At 35.6% G+C, this 20562-nt stretch overlaps 2 protein-coding genes across 3 annotated transcripts; one reads left to right on the forward strand and one right to left on the reverse strand.

Moving 5' to 3' along the window:
* The first annotated feature begins 848 nt into the window (after window positions 1-848).
* On the forward strand, window positions 849-4963 carry LOC108210140 (probable glycosyltransferase At5g25310). Its single transcript, XM_017381410.2, has 5 exons — window positions 849-1015; window positions 1554-2170; window positions 2247-2377; window positions 3070-3418; window positions 3620-4963. The coding sequence occupies exons 2-5, from the start codon at window positions 1745-1747 to the stop codon at window positions 4301-4303; spliced, it is 1590 nt and encodes a 529-aa protein (XP_017236899.1). The 5' UTR covers window positions 849-1015; window positions 1554-1744; the 3' UTR covers window positions 4304-4963.
* Window positions 4964-5498: 535 nt separating this feature from the next.
* LOC108209201 (splicing factor-like protein 1) lies at window positions 5499-10205 on the reverse strand. 2 transcript variants are annotated; one of them, XM_017379996.2, is made up of 2 exons: window positions 7789-10205; window positions 5499-6614 (listed from the first exon to the last, which is right to left on the reverse strand). In XM_017379996.2, the coding sequence occupies exon 1, from the start codon at window positions 10043-10045 to the stop codon at window positions 7793-7795; it is 2253 nt and encodes a 750-aa protein (XP_017235485.1). In that variant the 5' UTR covers window positions 10046-10205; the 3' UTR covers window positions 5499-6614; window positions 7789-7792. The 2 variants fall into 2 exon arrangements, with proteins under 2 accessions (XP_017235485.1, XP_017235484.1); XM_017379995.2 differs by having other exon boundaries at window positions 7761-10205.
* Window positions 10206-20562: the final 10357 nt, after the last annotated feature.

The following is a 20562-nucleotide window of genomic DNA, read 5'->3' on the forward strand; positions in this document are numbered from 1 at the left end:
GCTGTGTTTCTTAGGTGATTACTGACGTGGCATGATTTTATTGGATTGTGTCCTCTTTCCGACGTGGCCATGTTCAATTAGTCAAACTGTTGAAGGTCAGGTCCCCCGGAAAAAAAAGAGAGATGGAATTATTGCTGATAAATTAATTGTGTGATAAAATAATCGATTAGTTGAATATATTGGTGATAAATTTTAATGTTTTTTATAGTAGTACATAAAATTTGGGTATCAGTTTTTTTCTTGACAATTTAAACTTGATATACGCGTTATAAATAAATAAATAAATAAATATGTGTTTTAATATTTTTGGGATGAATCTGAATCGAACACAGGTGTCCCTACACAAACTGAGGATATAAACTCACAATTTACGGTATCAATTATTTTAAGTCAAGTTATTATATGATTATGATTAATTCTTTATATATTTTTGATAAAACATGAATGATCATCGAATAATATAATATTATTATTTTTTTTAAAATATAATTTAGCGGTCAATAGATTTTATCTATGAGCTTTAATATAATTTAAGATCACATGTAAAGAGAATTTTATATGAAATTTTATCAAAAATATTTATAAGTAATATAATTTATTATATTCAACTAAAATATGATTTGTGGTAATAATTTGGAGGGTTATAAGTTATACAGACCTCACATCTAAACTAGAGTCCTTTTTGGAAAGCTGTAAACTAGAGTCTTAAATTCCTGTCATAATTTTCTTTTTATTATAAAAAATATTACAAAATATTTTACAAAACTCTCTGTGAAAAAGTAATTAAAATTTCTAATATATCCGCACAAATGACACATTGACGCGCATAAATTCATATTTACTCGAGTTTCTTCTTTTATCCATTAAAACCGTGTAAAGCTCATCATTTCAGTTTTTCCTTTCCTTTTTTATCTTTCTTGCTAAAAAAAGTTTCATTCTTTACCATCTTCAGATCTGTACACACACAAATTCAGCTTTGATATGTTTATTTCTTGGGTCTTCTCTCTTCCTGCTGGTATGTTTGTCCACTCCCCAGTTCTCTACATAATTCTGTCTATACATGTGGCTTTGATGATCAACTTAGCTTCTTTTTATTTTTAATTGAGCAAGAAATAAGTAATAAAGCTTGCATATTAATTTCATGCCAAAATATTTATCTGAGATTGAGCTGTTTAATATATGTATGCCTTTAGTAGAAAGAAAGTGTTTGTGTATGATTTGATCAAAGATTTTACCTTTAATGAATATGGAACCACTAATTACAAAGAGTCAAGAATTATGAATGAAATAACTGTTTAGTCATTAATTAGCTTCTTACTTTTTATGTAATGGTTAAAATTGTATCATGCAAGCCTTCAGATTTTGTGGGTTCTTTTTTATTGCCTGTTTGATGTTTCTAAAGGAGAGATATACATGTTAGGCCATTTATTTATGATTTCCAGAGCTTCATTTTTGCCATTTCTGATCATTTAAGATAAATTTATGTAACCTTTAAACATACTAATTTAATTGTAAAAATCAATAACTTGTTTGCTTGTTTTATCTTGGATAAGGCTGAAGAATAGAGCTTCTGGTGATCACAAGAATAGGATGTGAGTAAGGTTTCATAACGGAAGGTCATAAACTGATGTGGAGGTACGAGTGATCACAAGAATAGGATGTGAGTAAGGTTTCATAAAGGAAGTTTGTAAACTAATGCGGAGGTACCAGTCTTGAACTCACGGTGTTTGGTTTGACAAATAAGATGTATAGGTGGTGGCACAAAATTCTGATCTTCCTGCTGTTTAGGCTTAATTGGAGAAGACTGTTTTTTGTTGGAGTTATTTTCACAACAGCTGGGATATTCCTTATACTTGCTTCACTTCCTTATCCACTAACCCTATGGAACCTATCACCATCACTAAAATACTTAGCACATCAACCCTTAGATAGGACCACTGTTTTTATTTATAAAACGGCATTGAGGGCCAGTGATAAGCTTGCAACTTCCAATGTTGGCACCAAAGTTGTTTCACTAAAGAATGCTGCTGAAACGAATCAATCAAAGATAGTGATAGACGGGGAGACTGTTCTTAATGCCACCAGTGATGAAAATATGGAGACAAAGGAAAAGGTTTTAACAAAACCTCGAGTACCTTCTACTTATAAAACTTTGACCCATAGCTCATTGGTAAGTTTGTTTAGTTTTTCTTCTGCCTTCTGTTTTCCAAGAAGCAATGTATTCTGAGATGTCATTTGATATTTAGAGATACACAGAGTCATTGAAGCCAGGCGAGGCGCTACTTTATGCAAAAAAGGAGATTGAAAAAGCATCAATTGTCAAAAATGATCGAAACCTACATGCCCCTCTATTCCACAATGTTTCTTCTTTCAAAAGGTACATCTATTGTGCTCAAGTAATGATAATATTTAATAACTATGACAGCTAATACTCATAGTTTGTAAGGGAATTATTTGCAATTTGGAAGACTGATATTATTAAACATATAGTTTTAGCATTTCCTCAAAGGATTCTTAGCTCATAAAATGCTCAGATGGTGTTGTTAGAGTAGGCTTTTGTTCACTTTTGTAAGTACTTTTTCTGGGTTAAGCATAAGCAACATCCTGGAAGATGTATCATATTGGTGTTTTTATGTCAGCAAGGTGGTCAAATCCTTTGTTACGCATAACAGTGCTTTGGGAGTAACTACATCAGCTATTTACTTAAACTGAATAAAATTAAAATGACAATTGATACAATTTATCTGATACACATATTTAATAGATGGGTTTTGGTCCCTGACAACTGATTGTGAGGGAGGCTTTATCTAACACACAGCTTCATTACCATCAGATCTGTATTTCAAGGGTCTTGATTGAAACTTTTTATTTTAAGTATCCGCTATAATTTTTCATGGATAGGAAAAATTATAGCGGATACTTAAAAAAAAGTTTTAATCTGGACCCTTGAAATATAGATCCAACGCTGCGTCCCAGGACCCTTAATAGATTACCTCACACAGTTATAAACTAATTATTACAGGATCTTTAGTCATAATTTGAACACTGTTTTAATTTGTGTATATTCAGGAGTTATGAGCTTATGGAACTCATACTCAAAGTCTATATATATCGGGAAGGAAGGAGACCTATATTCCACCAACCCTATCTCAGAGGAATCTATGCTTCTGAAGGGTGGTTCATGAAGTCTTTGAAGTTTAACAAGAAGTTTGTCACAAATGACCCAGAAAAGGCCCACTTGTTTTACCTTCCATACAGTGCCCGCCAGAGCGCATTGGCTCTCTATGTGCCTAATTCGCATAATCTCAAACCTCTGTCAATTTATATACGGGACTACGTAAACATGCTCGCTGCAAAATATCCTTTTTGGAACCGAAGTCATGGTTCAGATCATTTCTTGGCTGCTTGTCATGATTGGGTAGAGTAAACTTTTTAGCCATTAAATTTGCATACAACATCCATAATAAGCTTAATGTTCTAGATGAATGTCCCCTTGAATAGCTAACTGTATTAGACAATGTATACAATTTCTTCATCCATTTCTTTCTCATTCATTAGTTGTTGAGGGAACTTACAGGTTGATGAGAGTTTAGTAATTTCTCTTCTGTAATCTTTGCAGGGTTCCTACACATTAACTGAGCACAAGGAACTGAAAGAGCATTCTATTAAAGCACTATGCAATGCAGATTCTTCTGAAGGTATATTCATTCCAGGAAAGGATGTTTCGTTACCGGAAACCAAGTTAAGAAATCCAAAGAACCTTCATAGAAATCTTGGTGGCAGGAGAGTGTCCGAACGTCATATCCTTGCCTTTTTTGCTGGGAAAATGCATGGCAGGGTCCGTCCGATCCTTCGCAAGACCTGGAGTGGCAAAGACAATGACATGAGGATTTATGGTTCTATTCCCATTAGAGTCTCCAAAACATTATCTTATGCTGAGCACATGAAATCCAGCAAATTTTGCATTTGCCCCATGGGTTATGAGGTGAATAGCCCAAGGATTGTTGAGGCCATTTATTACGAGTGTGTTCCAGTTATTATTGCTGATAATTTTGTCCTCCCACTAAGTGATGTGCTAAATTGGAGTTCATTTTCAGTAGTCGTGCCTGAAAAAGATATCCCTAAACTAAAGGAGATTTTATTGGCTATCACTTTAAGACAGTATGAAGAAATGCAAACTAATGTACGGATGTTGCAGAAGCATTTTCTTTGGAACCATATACCAACTAAATATGATATGTTCCACATGATTTTGCATTCAATATGGGTTAGCCGGCTTAATCAGATTCAAATGCCAGAGTAATCATGAGGTCCTCAGATTTCTTTTACTTAATATGAAGTAATGTACTTTGTGTTGGTACGGCTAATTGGTTAGTTTCTCTGATGACATAGTCATAATGGGATCTAACTTGTTTGACGGCTGGGACATCTGTATTAATGACTCTCAAGTACAGTGATTCTGCTCTCTGCAAGGTAAGCGGCTACATTGCACATTTGCTGGTACAGTGAGTTTCCAAATTTGTTGTCTGTACAAAATTTCCAATATGACAGGCGGTGCTAAGAATCTGTGGTTCCTAGATAATTTTTGTGCACAACCCTAGTGCCTTCTTATGTTCAGTTGCATAACTAGGCTTACGAGGAAGCTTACTGCTGGACAAAAATCTCATAATGATGCTAGAAGCTGCATGGTCAAGGGTAACAAATCTCTTTCTGCACTTGTGTATATAACAATACAACAGAATTTCACACTGAGATGAGGAAGTTCCAGGGAAATGCTGCATTTAGTCCCAACGGATTCTCAGGTTCATTTCAGTTGTACCTGTTTATAGTTCTTTCACCTCTTTACACGTTGGATTTAGAATAGTGGTTCACTTTCGTAGCACATTTGTAGAGTTAGCTGCTGCAGAATATGTATGTAGCTTTACAAACTGGTTGCTTTATTAAATTGACCTGTTTTTCTCTCTCTCAAACTTTCAAATTAATTCATTAAAGTTTTGCTTTTGAAAATTTTGTTTTAAAAAAATATATAAGAATACTAGTATATTTGCAAAATATTTCAACTTTATAAATTAGTTTGCAAAAATAACATATAATAGTCTCATGGTTACAGTTTTTAGTGCTTTATCAATTTTCAAACGTTAGTGCTAAGTAAATCATCCAAACGATAACTTGGGATTTTATAAGATATAAATCAACTTCATACACAATCTTTACTAACCTCATTATTTTGTGAATACAAACTAGAAAAATATAGAGTGCAGATATAGCCATGAAACGTTCCACTCTAACCTCAACACTGTCCAATGTTTTTACCCTGGCACGACTTTTTCGACAGATACTGTAATTGAAATCAGACCAAGCATATCTAGAGCTAGCAAAACTGCAACTTCCGCAAATTACTAATCTTTTAAAATGACATTTGCATGGTCAAAACATTCATTCCATAAAACCCATCCTTTATTCTCTAACCAGAATTCTATTTCGCTTTACCAATGGACTTCAGATAAAATACTTGAGGTTGGGTATGAACTTCAAACTCAGGTTCAATACAAGAAGACTAAAACGAAACAAGAGTGTACTTGTTCTGTTTTCCAATCAATTCAAAGAAAAACATTCCACATCTACAGGTAGCATCTTTAACAAAACCTGCGCCACTGGCTAAAGCCCAAGACTCCAGCAATAAATAGAAGCCAAGGTCGTAAATGTTCACCAAAATTAGCTTCACAAAAAGCAAAGCCAGACAGGAGCCGTGCAAAGGCTATGGCTTGAAATCCACTGAATTTCTTTGTCATTCACAAGACCTAAGTATACGATATATCAGCAAAAAGCTCAAGAGATGTCAGATGAATAAATGTCACTTAGACCAGGACTAAGTATCAAATGAGATTGTTAATAAAATAGCCAAATTAACACCCATGAAACAACTATAATACTACTTATTAGATACTCCCAGGATCCAATGGATAAATGCTAGCAATATGTGTCAAGTCTCTGCACAAGGCCATGTCCTGAAAAAACAAGTATAACATGAAGACAAGTCTGATGCAAAAACTGTTAATCCCATGATAGACAGTTCCGAAGCCGATATGCAAGTACCAGGTCTCAGGTTCACAATATGAATTTATAATAGAGATATGTTTCAGTGCATATATACCTTTTAGCCTCAAAGATCAAGGTTGATTAAACATCTGTCAGGCATCACTGAGGTTCAACAAAGTAAATAAGTATAACCGTTCACAACAAATACACACACACATACATGTATATATATGAGAATACATGATACTGGGGGAGGGGGTGGATAATTTCTTGGAGTACTGAAAAAGAATCTCGTGAAGTACAAGAGCCAAAACAATGAACAATAAGTTCGTCAGAATCAGAACAATATCAATAATTTATTAGTATTATATCCCTGAGATAAAAAAAATAAGTAATGCAACCATCCCAACTCATTGATTATCGTGAACTATAATAGCACCATTCCGCTGGATTTGTCAAAGTGGATTCTGCAATTGGAACATTAGCACAGCAAGAGTAAAGAAGTGAGCCAGAAACTTGAACTTATAAGCAACGCGAAAGAAAATATGCTGACAAGAGCTCCAAGAAACCTCATCCTGCCAAAGAGCAAGATCACGAGAACAAGAAAACAACTTAGAAAAAGCAAGAATACTACAACTTTATTATATATACGGTTGACATAGAGAGATTTAAAGCCCTCCATTCAAGCAACATTTGTCGATTACCAGCCAATGAATCACACTGATAAGAGATGGCTCACTACTATTTCTAAATATACAGAAAGTTTAGTTTTTATTTTGTGCAGAAGCAGAACTCTTAAAAAGGTACAATTATATAACTAGTCATGACAAACACACACCAGAGTAGTGGCTATTATAAAGAGTTGTACACTTGTACTGGAGTCATTAGAAACACAATCCCCAACCCCAAGACAAAATTGGCTAGAGTCTACAAATCAATCCACTACATAAATCTTTAAATCTGGCTGACAAGACTAGTGCACGTGTTGAAAGAAATTGTCTGCTACTAGCAAGTACTAAAAAAATTAAGATAAATTTTTCCTTTTACAACAAGTCGAAGAATCTATTATGTCAGAACCAGAAAACATTAGTCATTTGACGAAGTTTATTGAGGTTCTACTGTAATTAAATTTGTGTGGTTTTCCCTTTACAACAATTCATAACAACCTCGTCAATATGTGTACCAAAACAAATAGTTATATTAATTGAATAAGAATCTCCAAGAGTGTCCAAGTGAGGTTCCCTAAGAGCATCTCCAAGATTGCCCTGGTAAGCTTACCTAAATATATTATAAACAATTCAATTTTTAAAAAGTGACGACTCTATATTGAATGACAACTCCAAGAATAATCCCTACTTGTGTTCCCTATTATTATTGTAGTATTAGATTCAAATTCTATTAGCAAAAAGATAATGTAAAAAATGTGGGAAAGAGTGTGATAAAGGTGGGAAGTTAAATCCTTAATCACTAAAAACAAAATGAGGAATGGTTAGCCATTACCTATTTGTGAGGAATTAAAGTGGATCATAAATGTTTAGGGAATCTCTGTTGGAGTGAACTTTTGTAGTATATTCCTCAAAATTATAGTTTAGGACATCATATAGCTAGTCTCTTAGAAATGTTCAAAAGACCCAAGATAAACCTAGTGCGTAACTTTTTTAAAATGTTAAAATAAATAGGGAGGGTGAGATAAGAGGCTAAAAAACAAATTGCATACTTACATTGGATGAAAGGATGTCAGCAGACTACCTTCTCATTTCATCTCAGCCATAAATTTATCGTACTCCGATTCTGCACCACAAGTACTCTGTGTATTTTGTTCTGCAGGCGGCGCAGGTGGAGGCATTGGCGGATTTTCTGCATTCACAGGTGGAGGTGGAGGATTTAAAGTGCAATAGGAAGGGTGACCCAGAGAAGATGCAAGGTATGGTGGCTGTGAGTTTGGTGGCATACCAACGGATGAATTTCCATAAATGTTATTGGATGCAAGTGTATCCTCCTGAGATTGCATTCCAGTAGAGTAGCTCTGTTGGAGTTCAGTAGAAATGAAGGTTTGAGCCAGAGCACCAGAGGTAGCAACTTGAGTTGGGGGATATTGTATACCATAGGGAGGAATTGGTGGAGGCTGATACGAGGTGTACATGTTAGATCCAGGAGGGGGAGGAATGTAAGAAGCATAGGGAGGAGGAGGGCCCCAAGGAACTGGAGCACCAGTGTAACTTCCAGGTGTTGCGATTACAGGAGGACCACCTGATTGCATTAGCTGGGGTGGGTATCCATTATATCCTTGGCTTGGGCCAAGATAAGCACGAACAGGAGGAGCAGGAGGTCCAGGGGGTACAACAGGTTGAGGAGGCTTTCCTGCAACTCTAACAGCAATTGCTCTTCCGTCTATATGATGACCATTCATGCTAGCAATTGCCTGATTGGCTTGAGAAACATCAGAATACTTGACAAACCCATATCCTTTATGCAATCCACTAATTTTATCTTTTATAACCTTGGCTGTTACTATATCACCAAAAGGCTGAAACAGTCTAATCAATTCATCATCTTCAACTGTTGATGGCAAGTAGCCTATATATAGGTTCGTGTCATCAATTTCTTTTCCAACCTTCGTCACATTGCTTCCTAGTCCAGGATGTAGTGAGCTCCCAATACTTGCAGAACTGTTGTTGCTGGACCAAGGAGGATTGCTTCCAGAATTATTTGAACCCATAATAGCCAAAGGTGTACTCTCTTTAGTAAAAGACTCTGGCATAGTTCCTCCTAATTCCGCCAAAAAGTTCTTATACTCATCATCCATTTTCTTCCCAGCTGCCCCTTTCATAGGACAATCAATAGTCGGATGTCCACCATCACCACAATTCTTACACAAAACGTCACTCTTAAAAGTAGACAATCTCGAAGGACAAGCATACTGCCTATGCCCAGCCTCACCACACAGTCTACAGAACTCCTCATCCTTAATTGTTCCATTCAACGCTGCAAGTTCCTTGAGCTGCTGTCTCTTATGTTCATTCAACACTTCATCAACCGGCTGCAAAAGCTTCTCCACCATCCCTGCAGCAGCATCAAGCGACTCCTGATTATCCGCTTCCACCAAAACATGCAAATCCTCGTTCTCAGAAGGATCAAACTTCAAATCCCTCTTCTGTCCAAACCTTCCTTCCTTAATCGACCCCTTCCCTCTAATCACAATCTTCGCTCCTGTCTCCTTCTCCATCCTCTTCTGTGTATTCCCTCTCGGCCCAATAATCAATCCAATAAAATTATACCCCGGATACTCCTTCATAGGAATATACAACTTCTTATAAAGCTTCGGTGGCCTATAATCAGCAGGTGGTTTAAATGCAGGATTCCTCTTAATAATCTGCGTAATTATATCCTGTCTCTCCTTATTAAGCCTCTCCCTAGCTCGAAACTCTCTAGTATTAACCCTAACACCAAAATTATCATAAACAGGTTCAGGCGAAGGCGACCTAGCACCTTCGGGACGATCATCTAATTGCACACCAGTCTGTAGCATTTTACTAATCTCAAGTAACCTAGCATTTAAAAGCTGAATTTCGGGGTCGATTTCGATACCTTGAGCAAAATCTTTCATAAAATCAGGCAACTGAAACACCGGCGTCGGCTCGTCATCAGCCCACCGTGACTTCCGCTTCTTAGTCTCTCCATTCGAGTCCGCAGGCAGTGGCTCCCACCGGCTCCGGCGGCGGCGGCGTCCATTTGCTTCACCGGAATTTCCATTATCATTAGCGCTGCCGTTATCGGATACTTGTTGCGACTTATTTGGTTTCTGGTCTTGACTCGGTGGTAACTCGGCCGGGTTTGACTCGGTAGGAACTCCGATTTTATCGGCGGATTGTGGCGGAGGATTGAGGGGAGGGTGAGAAGGATGAGAATGAGTTGAATCAGGGGGAGCTGATGTATTCTCGTCGGAGGGTGGCGGAGGATCGATGGGAGGATGGTGGTGGGTTGAAATTAGGGTTTGTGACTCCATCGGGAAGTAGCCGGTAATTTGTGAGATTGGGGGTGGCTAAAACGGGCGGGCTGGGGTATTAATAAAGAGACCCGCCAACAGTTTAAATGGGTCACTCATTATAATTCGGATTTTCTTTTCCTTCCTCCGTCTTACAAATATACTCCATCGCAGTCTCGCACAACCTGGAAACGGGCACATGATATGTTAGGGAAAATAGATTTTTTTGCCACTCAACTTATTGTGCTTTTAGAAACTTACCACCCAACTAAATTTTTTTCCATTTTAATCACTAATGTTAGGTTTGGATTTTTTTTTAGCCACCAACTTTGGTTCGGATTTGATTACTAGCATTATCATAATTTTTTTTGTCACTAAACTTGTTGCATTTGTAAAAAAATTAAAAAATAATATAGTGGTAGTATGTAATGTTTTGATGATTTGATATATGTTTGTATCTTTATATATAGTACTTTTTATGTATCCAAGGTCGTTTATCTTGGGTGATGAGAATTTTACACGCATCTTATGGCTTTTAAAATATGTAGTTTCATAAATATTTTTTTTTTCTTCCGAATGAAAATTCAGCGTTTAAATTTTTACACACAAAAAATAAGTTATAAAACTATGTTTCATAAGAGTCTTGAATAAGTATTAAGCAGTAGAAAAAACTGTAAACTAATGAGAGGGAAGGAGGGAGTAATATAACATAAAATGATGCATTACAGAGAACAATCATCGAAGATTAAGTTTTCTTCTCTATTTGTTTATCTTGAAAATTGTAATAAGATAAAGTTATTAAAATTTTTGAAGATAAATTTAAGAGAGATCTTAAATTGAGCTAGTCGATTGAAACTTAAATAACAATAACGAAAAATGATGCATCATATCACTCAAATACACTTTATCTTATGAGATTGAATTGTTTGAAGTCATTGATTCCATATTCATGATTTATTGAATTTTCAAAATTTTAATTACATTTTTTCCTGATTTTAATTTTTCATCGGCTCATGTTATATTATTATTACTATATATAAAGATATAAACAAAAGACATATCATCAAAATATTACATACTATCACCCACTATGTATGAATGATGCTACAAAAAATTATTATAATGCTAGTAATCAAATCCGAACCTGAGTTGGTGGCTAAAAATAAAACCAAACCTAACATTAGTGACTAAAAAGGAAAAAAATTTAGTTGGGTGTTAAGTTTCTAAAAACACAATAAGTTGAGTGGCAAAAAAATCTATTTTCCCGATATGTTAATATAATTTTATAATTTATTTTTAAATAATTTTTTAATATAATTTTATAATTTATTTTGAAAATTTATTTTTCTAAATAAAATTTAAATACTTTCCACCGGATTTGTTTTTTGATAAATTTCTTTTGATTTGCTCTTATTTTTTCAATGATACTTTTCACTGGATCTGTTCTTAAATATTATATCCACTTGATTTTCAAAATTTTGATTCGATGATAAATCAATTGGAATTAGTTAATGACAAGTTAGACGACTGCAATTCAGTTCTATTCATATCCGGTGTCTACATCTATTTACATTCGGTAAAATAATGATCGTGTAAATTGACCCCACGATAATTGTATAAATTCAATTATTTTGGTTATATATTTTGTAATTGATTTTTATAATTCATTTATAACTAGATTTATAAGGTTTTATGTTTCTAATTGTGTTTTAGACTTGTTGTATCTTCACTTTTAATTATTATGTTCTTTTGGAGAGATATTGTGATTTTGTTTGTCATTAATTAAGGATTGTGTTATTTTGATGATTTTGTTTCGGTGCCTAACATAAATTTTTGTGCTTCTTTCTTCTTTCCTCCTTTTTTCTCTCCCTCTTTATTTTCTTTTTTTCGCAGATTCTTGTCTTTCATTTCGCTTTTCTTTTCAGTCATTAAAATTTTATTTACTAAATTTTCGGGGTCATCTCTGCACGACCTTTGTAGTCGGTAGGCTTGCAGACTTTTGGTTAGTCAGTAGATTTTTTTGAATGAAAGTTTCACGGATCTTACTTTTCTTGCGAGTATTTTTGCCAATCATGTAATTGCATTGCACTTTTAATAAGTTATGAGTCCTAATTTAACGATTTGTATAGTCCAAGGTCTACTCTTTAAAATTTAAAATCATCTATAAAATATATTATCATAAGGTAACTATTAGGCCGGCAGTTATATATAATGTGTATATATTTTATAACAGCTGGAGTTTATGTTTTTACGAGTTACAACCTTAGACTTTACGAATATATAAAGTGTAAATACTGAATAAAATGACTTGATGAGGTATTGACAACAGGTGTGAGAATTTAACAATGGTGTGTGTTTAAAAAAGAAACCATGGTGTGTGGTTTCACTGACATGGCTATATATATAGCAGAAGAGACTGAGAACCATACGAGCATTACTATCACACACTATAATATCTCTCTTGCTTTGTATTTCAAAATTTTCTTAATTGCTCATCACTTCTGATGGCTTCTACTTCACCAAATTTCATGATCAATAATTTTGCCAGGCAGTTGAATTTTGTGTTTATATTAGTAAAATCGAGAACGAAATACAACAGAAACTCGATAATGCAACAAAATACAGCCATGGCTAGTATCGGCATAACAATATCTGTCCTTCTTGATGCCCTCCAAATCAAGTATCAAACACATTCTGCTTCCCCCTTCCATACTCACCCGAAAGCCATGGCCATAGCCTTATCAACTCTACTAATTTACTGCTTCGGATGCGACTTGGAGGATTATTTTAGCTGCATTTGTCATTTTTCATCGCGGCAAACTTTGGTCTACATTACTGTTCTCAGATCTCTTGGTTTCATTTCAGTGGCTTCTTTTGCCTCTGTTGTTTTCTCAACTTCTTTGATGAGCTCCGTGATTCTTTATCTAATCTTTGCTATTTTCTTTGCGGCAAGATTGGTAGTAAGCTGGACTCAATACAAGACTTTGCTCGAAAACAGGGGGGACTACACTTACAGTAACATGCACACTCACGTTAATGTCCCTTCTCGATACGTCTTTTGCAATGGCAGAGATAATCTGCCAGTGTAGCACTCGGTTTCTGCTCCTAGCTCCGCGGTTAATACGAATGATCAGCATGCGCATGTTTGTGTAAGCTTGTAATAGCACTTTTTGGTTTATCCGAGTTTATGTTTGTGCAGATAGGTTTTTTTTTCCTTTTACAATGCGTTGAGAAATTGGACCGAAATACAATACGTAGAGTTTTTTGATACATCGAAAATCTTACGTCTAATCTGGAGTTAAGCACAAATGTCTTACGAAAATTTAGATAAAAAATCTTAATGTCTCGAAAAATAACATAATAATCATCAACTCTGGCACTCATTCGATAAGAACATAATAATTTAAACAGATGATTAACTATTAATACAATATGTAATATAAAGGCTTATATATCTAACTACGGACGAATCACAAAAATTCAACTACAAAAAATATAACTAAGAATAAAAGACGAATATTACATATTATTCAAATTAATATTTAAAAACATCGACACCCAAGATTCTAAGTTTAAACCATTATTGTGGTGTCAATTCACATGTTGGCGCCGGATGTGACTAGAATTGAATTGCACTCGTTTAATTTGTTATTGATTTATCTTAATTGTCGAGTTGTATCGAACAAGATTAAAAAGGACGAAAGACATAAATAACTAATTATCACTTAAACATGTTCAGAATAACAAAAAGCGGGAATGGTGCCAAAAATAACCAGAGCTACACGCATGCATGACATGCGCACCTCGACATACGCATACGAAGGTTGCGTGTATTAACCACCTTTCATGTTTTAATCTTCTCCTTTTTAAATCTATTCATTCCTATAAGCATATCGTCGATGCCAAATCAGTCACGCATAGAGCGCTTGCGTGGGGTAAACAAATCTGGCAGTATACGCATCCTGGGAATGCGAATCCAAATTATAAAATTCCACTTTTGGAGTTCCTCTCTAGTGTCTATGTTCAACCCTAAAATGTTATTTAAGTATAAATTAATTATTTTAAAACTCAAATATGAGCCCTAATATATTAACGATTGTTAATTTACGTTTCAATTATTACTTTATTAAACTGGTTACTCGGCTTTAGGGCATCACGGCCCTAAAGCCTCGAATTAATTAGGTTTAGGCTCGAGGGTTTAGGGTCTAAAATTTCCATCCTAAACCCTAACCGTTAGTCAGTTTAATTTCAAGTATAAATTAAACATTTTAAAACCCAAATATGAACTCTAAAATATTAACTCATATTAATTTACATTCTCATAATTATTTTATTAAATCTAAATTATAAGAGCATCTCCAACAGTGTTGGCTATATTCGTTGGCTAAATTGGACCTGTAAGACATTATGTAAAATTTGTTGAACCTGTAAGACATTTTGCTTCAATGGTATTGGCTATACTGGTTGGTTATAATTTAAAAATAGTATGTTATTAATATTTTAAATTGTTAAAATAGAATATATCAGTTTAATATGGTAATAAATGATGTGTAATCTTCCTACAGATTTCTTACAGACCTGTAGAGGTTCGACAAATATAGTCATCCATAAGAGGTTGGCTAAAATTATAGACAACAGATTAGTGTGGTTGGAGTGCTATTTTTTCAGGATGTTGGCTATATTTTTTAATTTTGGAATGCCAACTCATTTTTTAGCCAAGGGGTTTGTATGGTTGGAGATGCTCTAATATTCTGGCCTTTCTTCATTGTTTGCAGGCATAGATGGAATCTTCATAAAAAAGGGACTACGATTAATATGGATTGATCAGTGTTGACTTGATATTTGTAGACGCATTTAGAATATGCGTGAACTATTGGTTATTTTGGGCATAAATACTGACAAATGACATTTCAGGCAGATTGACCAGCAAAATACGTTGTTCTGGGCATTTTCTCGATTAAAAATCACCAGATCCGAGTATTTAAAATTTTCTTTATCATCTTAATATCAATAACAAGTTTGATATTTAACGATCTTTTAATGGATGATATAACGATATATATTAGTTTGGGGAATTTCGATTCAGATAATTGGATATCTAAAGTGATACCAGGAAAAGATAATAAAACGAAGATTATGATTTTGTGATTGATTTGTCCTCAAAAGAAAAGATTTAACGCGAAAATTGAATTAAAAATTTAAATTTGTCTAGAAAGCTGGGAACAAAACTTTCCAGGATTATCTTGTACATGCAAATTGCAAATAGACGCATTTTCCCTTACTCAATTGTCAATTTATCATGCACCCTGCAGCGTTTCTTGTTAATGCCTGACTAGTCTGTATTGACTCCTTGTCCTTGATGTACTGGTCAATGATGAATATTTCAGGCCTAGCATTCTAAATTTTTAAAACAGTGCAAGAATCTTCTTTTATTATTAATACAGCTCTTTGTATCTGGAGGCAATTGTCTTACATGGATGACGGAACTTGAAGGAATATAATTTTTACCAATACAGAGTTAAATCTTATTTATAAATGACCCGAACTGAGATTATAATTTGTTCCTTATGGAACATTAATGTCTGATGAGTAAAAGAAATAGAATGCAGAAAGCAAATGGAATTAACGAAAAGAAGGTTTCAAGCTCAGCTTTTACACACCAGAAATGTATCAAATCATTCTAGATCTATGCGCCTCAATCATTGTCATTATATGCCAACAATGAGAGAGTGGAGAATATTCTAACCAACTGAGAAAAGACAACTACACCCTTATTTATTACTAGGTGTCACTCTAATAGGACAGATTGGATAACGGACAAATAAACAGACTTAAAATAGCATGGCTGAGCTGAGTTGATATTGCATTGCTTCCTTATTACTCCACCTCAAGCGGAGCCGCAGAGGAACTCGAGGCTCCAAGCTTGTGCAGTAGGTTCATATGCTGCTTCACAGGTAAGGTCTTAGTCATGATATCTGCGAGTTGTGCATGGGAAGGAACATAGTGAGTGACGATGGATCCAGAGTTTATCTTGTCACGAATGAAGTGGCAGTCGATTTCGATGTGCTTCGTCCTCTCGTGCAAGACAGGGTTAGCAGCTATGGAGATGGCAGCTAAGTTGTCACATTTGAGCAGTGTGGGAGGCAAGGCCATAGCCCTGTATTCGGCTTCAGCTGTCGATCGAGCCACTACACTTTGCTTTTTAGATTTCCAGGAAATTGGGGAGCTGCCAAGAAGAATGCAGAACCCAGAAGTGGAACGCCTGGTGGCTGGGCTGAAAGTGTTTGTCCTAAATCCAATCATGTATGATGAGTTAGGAAATACTTTCTTGTATTCGTATTTGATTTCATTAATATTAATAAAAGACTTGTTTTGATTTTATTATGGGATTTATCTATTTAAAGTGTTTTAAATAAGATGTTCCATAGTTTGGAGTAAAGCTTCTAGAATTATAATGAGATTATAATAGTGAGATCTAGAAGATGATAACTCTGGACTTAAACAGTTCCTGATCATAGGATAACTAATCGGAAGTTAGTAAATCCGCAAAGATTGGTACATACTGTGCTTGCTCCCTTGAGGAGGATGTCTGTTCTCATAGGCATTTGTGTGGTGACACTATAGCCAGTATGTAGGTGCTTATTGGGGAATAAGTTCACTGAACATGACTCGATAAGTTGAATAACTAATGGAGATTACTCACGTGTCAATAGTTATTCACTGAGTGATAGTTGTACAAGTGTCCTAAGACTTGAGATCGTTAAAGTTATCTTATATATAAAGAACTGTGCTTTGGTTTAGTCCTTAGTCTCAAGGACAACCATTAGGACTATTCTGGGCATAGGGATTTATGTATAGAGATAGTTAACGTCAATAGAGGATCTACCCCTTCCAGTATAGGAAGAGAATATCCTATGTTATTCTTTCTATGCAAGTTCTGGAATCTCTGGCCAGAGTGTATGAAATTAGAAAGGAGTTTCTAATTTGCATTAATATGAACTTCGCATTAAGAACAAGAAATCATATGATTAAATTTGATAGGCTTGACACGAGATCCATGCCTTGTATTTAATCGGGATATTGTAAGGGTAGAAGGAATTAATTGTACGGTAACTAGTCACTGACAGGTTCTTGTTATTCTAAGCAGAGAATTCATATTATCCGGATAGTCGCGATATGTTGAGAAGCATCACTCACGATGTAGAATAAATATAATTGATCAGTTAATTATATTTAGTGAATTTTAGAATTCATATAAATAATTAATAAAAGGTTTATTATTATTTATTTCTACTACCGGCATAATATTGAACCTACAGGGTCACACCATAAAAAGATTAATTTATTGATGAAGGGATTTTTTGAGAGAGCAGGTTATTTTCTAAGGAGTTTAGAAAATAATAATAATTAAAATAGTTTTAATTATTATTTAAACATTTTATAAGATAAAGTGTGGGATTTATATATATTAATATATATTGATATAATAATTGTGTAAAACCTAGGAGGGCCCTATATAAAGAAAGAGATGAGAAGGCTTTAGACAACTAGGGTTTTGTGAAAACCTAGTAGCCTCCCTCACCTTCTTCATCTCTCTCTCTCTCTCTCAAAAGTAGAAGGGCTCCATCTTTATAAAAGCTTCATCGAAGGATTAATCTTGGTGGATACCGGTAGAGTGCTTCACGCATTGAGAAGCAACTGCTAGGACCTCTCTTTGTCTTCCTTGGATCGCTTTTAAAGGTTAGAATTCGATTCTAAAACTATTTCATAAATCGTATGTGTAATTTATGTGTCTTTCTATATGCGCGATTCATGATTTACGGATTGATAATTGTTATATCATGCTTCCGCTCTTCCGTAAATTCCTTCATGGGCAGCTTGCCCAGTCACTATCACAATAAGCATGTACCTGAGCTGAAGATGAGTTTGCGAGAAGAATACCCTGAGAAGGATTGTTCACCAGATACCTTAAAACTCTTTTAGCAGCCTGCATGTGGACATTTGTAGGTTTATGCATATACTGACTCAGCACATGGACAGGGAATGTTATATCCGGGCGTGTAACATTCAGATATATGAGCTTGCCCAACAATTGTTGATATGGATGAGGATCCACCAATGGTTCTCCTTTGTCAGGATGCAACTTCAGATGACAATCCATTGGAACTTTCACAGGTGTTGCATTTTGCATACCAAAATCAGCCAGCAAGTCCATTGTGTATTTACGTTGAGAGACAAAATAACCAGCAGGAGTTTTATCTATTTCAAGGCCCAAGAAGTACCTTACATTACCCAGATCTTTCATATGGAATGAAGTAGACAGCAGAGCCTTGAGTGAGTCGATTTCTTCATAAGAATTCCCAAAGATGAGAAGATCATCGACATACACCAACACAAGAGTGATTTTGGAATCCTGTCTGTTTGTGAAGAGACTGTAATCAGTCTTTGATTGTGAGTAACCCAGTGTGATCAGCTTCAGTGAAAGTTTATTGAACCACAGCCGTGGACTTTGTTTCAAACCATACATAGATTTTACAAGCCTGCAAACCAATGCTTGTGATGTTGTAGAAGCTTGTTGTACAGAAATTCTGCTACCCCAGCCTTTGTACCCTTGAGGGCATTTCATATACACAGTCTCATGAAGATCACCGTGCAAGAAAGCGTTCGTGACGTCCATTTGAATAGCTATCCAGTCGTTTATGGCAGCCACAGCCAATAATGTTCTGACTATAGTAAGTTTTGCCACGGGGGCGAAGGTGTCCAGATAATCTATGCCATAGATTTGCTTACACCCCAATACTACCAATCGAGCTTTATGTCTCTCAACTGTTCCGTCTGGGTTATATTTAGTCTTGAACAACCATTTGCGAGGAATGGCTTTCTTACCCGGTGGCAGTGTAGTCATTTCCCATGTGCCATTGTCTTCTAGAGCTGACAGCTCTCTGTTCATGGCGTCAACCCAATGCACTTCTTGCACAGCTTGATTGAATGTTACAGGGTCACTGGTGTTGGATAGTGATACCAAGAAGCAATTGAATTGAGGGTTGATAACTTGATCTGTCACATATGCAACATTGGCACTTGGTGGTGTTGTGACGAAGTTCTCCAGCCAAGTGGGAGGCTTGGTGACTCTGGCAGATCGTCTCAATACTGGAGAGTGCTGAGTTGTCTGGTTGTTGGGCTCATCTTGTGTCTCATCTATCTCAGTGACGAAGATGTCGTCAACACAGGTGTTATTTGGCTGAGCTGGTTGTGGCATTATGCAGGGTGCAGCTTGCACATATGGCTTTGGTGAGGTGGGGTTCAAGGGAAAAACAATCTCATGAAATATAACATCTCGAGTAACAAACATCTGCATAGTTGTCAGATTCAGCAATTTGTAGCCCTTCTGGTTAGGAGGGTATCCAATCATCACACATGGTACGGCTCTTGGGTCAAATTTATCATGCATTTGGCTTGGGTTGGAAGCTAGTGTTAAACAACCAAAGGCTCGCAAATCCTCAAAAGCCACTGGATCGTTGTAAAGTATTTCATATGGGATTTTGTGATTCAAGGCTTGTGTGGGTAATCTGTTTATCAGGTATGTGGCAGTCATCACGAACTCTCCCCAATAGGGCAAAGGAAGGCCAGATTGAAATTTCAAGCATCGAGCAATCTCCAGAATTTGTCTGTGTTTTCTCTCAACCCTGGCGTTCTGTTGGGGTCGATTGACACAAGATTTCTGATGGACAATTCCAGAAGATCTGTAGAACTGAGTGCAAGTAGCATCTGCAAACTCAGGTGCGTTATCTGAACGAATAGACTTAACAGTGGAACCAACAAAGTGAGTGTGAATATATTTGCAGAAATTTTGAATACAAGAGGCATAATAGATTTGTTTTTCATCAAGAACAGCCATGTATACCTTGTGTGATCATCAACTACCGTCAAGAAGTACTTAAATAGACCTCTAGTATTGACTTTATACGGGCCCCAAGTATCAATATGAATCAAGTCAAATGGCATATCAGCACGAGTATCACTCAATATGTATGGTAATTTAGTAAATTATACTGAGGTGAAAGGGAAGGAAAAATGAAGATTACAAACTGCACTCATGCTCTGATACCATGATGAGTAAAAGAAATAGAATGCAGAAAGCAAATGGAATTAACGAAAAGAAGGTTTCAAGCTCAGCTTTTACACACCAAAAATGTATCAAATCATTCTAGATCTATGCGCCTCAATCATTGTCATTATATGCCAACAATGAGAGAGTGGAGAATATTCTAACCAACTGAGAAAAGACAACTACACCCTTATTTATTACTAGGTGCCACTCTAATAGGACAGATTGGGTAACGGACAAATAAACAGACTTAAAATAGCATGGCTGGGCTGAGTTGATATTGCATTGCTTCCTTATTAATGTCATTCTTGAATTGGTGCTTATTCTAATATTCTTCTGTAGATCATACTTGGAAAAGAATTTAAAGTATTACATTCGACAAGTGCCGTGCTTGCTTAAGGTCTTTGTTGGAGTTTTTTCTAATAGTAAA

The sequence above is a fragment of the Daucus carota genome, chromosome 2 (genome assembly GCF_001625215.2).
Source record: "Daucus carota subsp. sativus chromosome 2, DH1 v3.0, whole genome shotgun sequence".
Classification (NCBI taxonomy): Eukaryota; Viridiplantae; Streptophyta; class Magnoliopsida; order Apiales; family Apiaceae; genus Daucus; species Daucus carota.

Coding starts and splice junctions, on each gene's coding strand:
- LOC108209201 (XM_017379996.2), bottom strand. CDS start 10,045: ATGGAGTCACAAACCCTAATTTCAACCCACCACCATCCTCCCATCGAT.
- LOC108210140 (XM_017381410.2), top strand. CDS start 1,745: ATGTATAGGTGGTGGCACAAAATTCTGATCTTCCTGCTGTTTAGGCTT. Junction 2,378..3,069: donor AATGTTTCTTCTTTCAAAAG/GTACATCTATTG, acceptor GTGTATATTCAG/GAGTTATGAGCTTATGGAAC. Junction 3,419..3,619: donor TGGCTGCTTGTCATGATTGG/GTAGAGTAAACT, acceptor TAATCTTTGCAG/GGTTCCTACACATTAACTGA.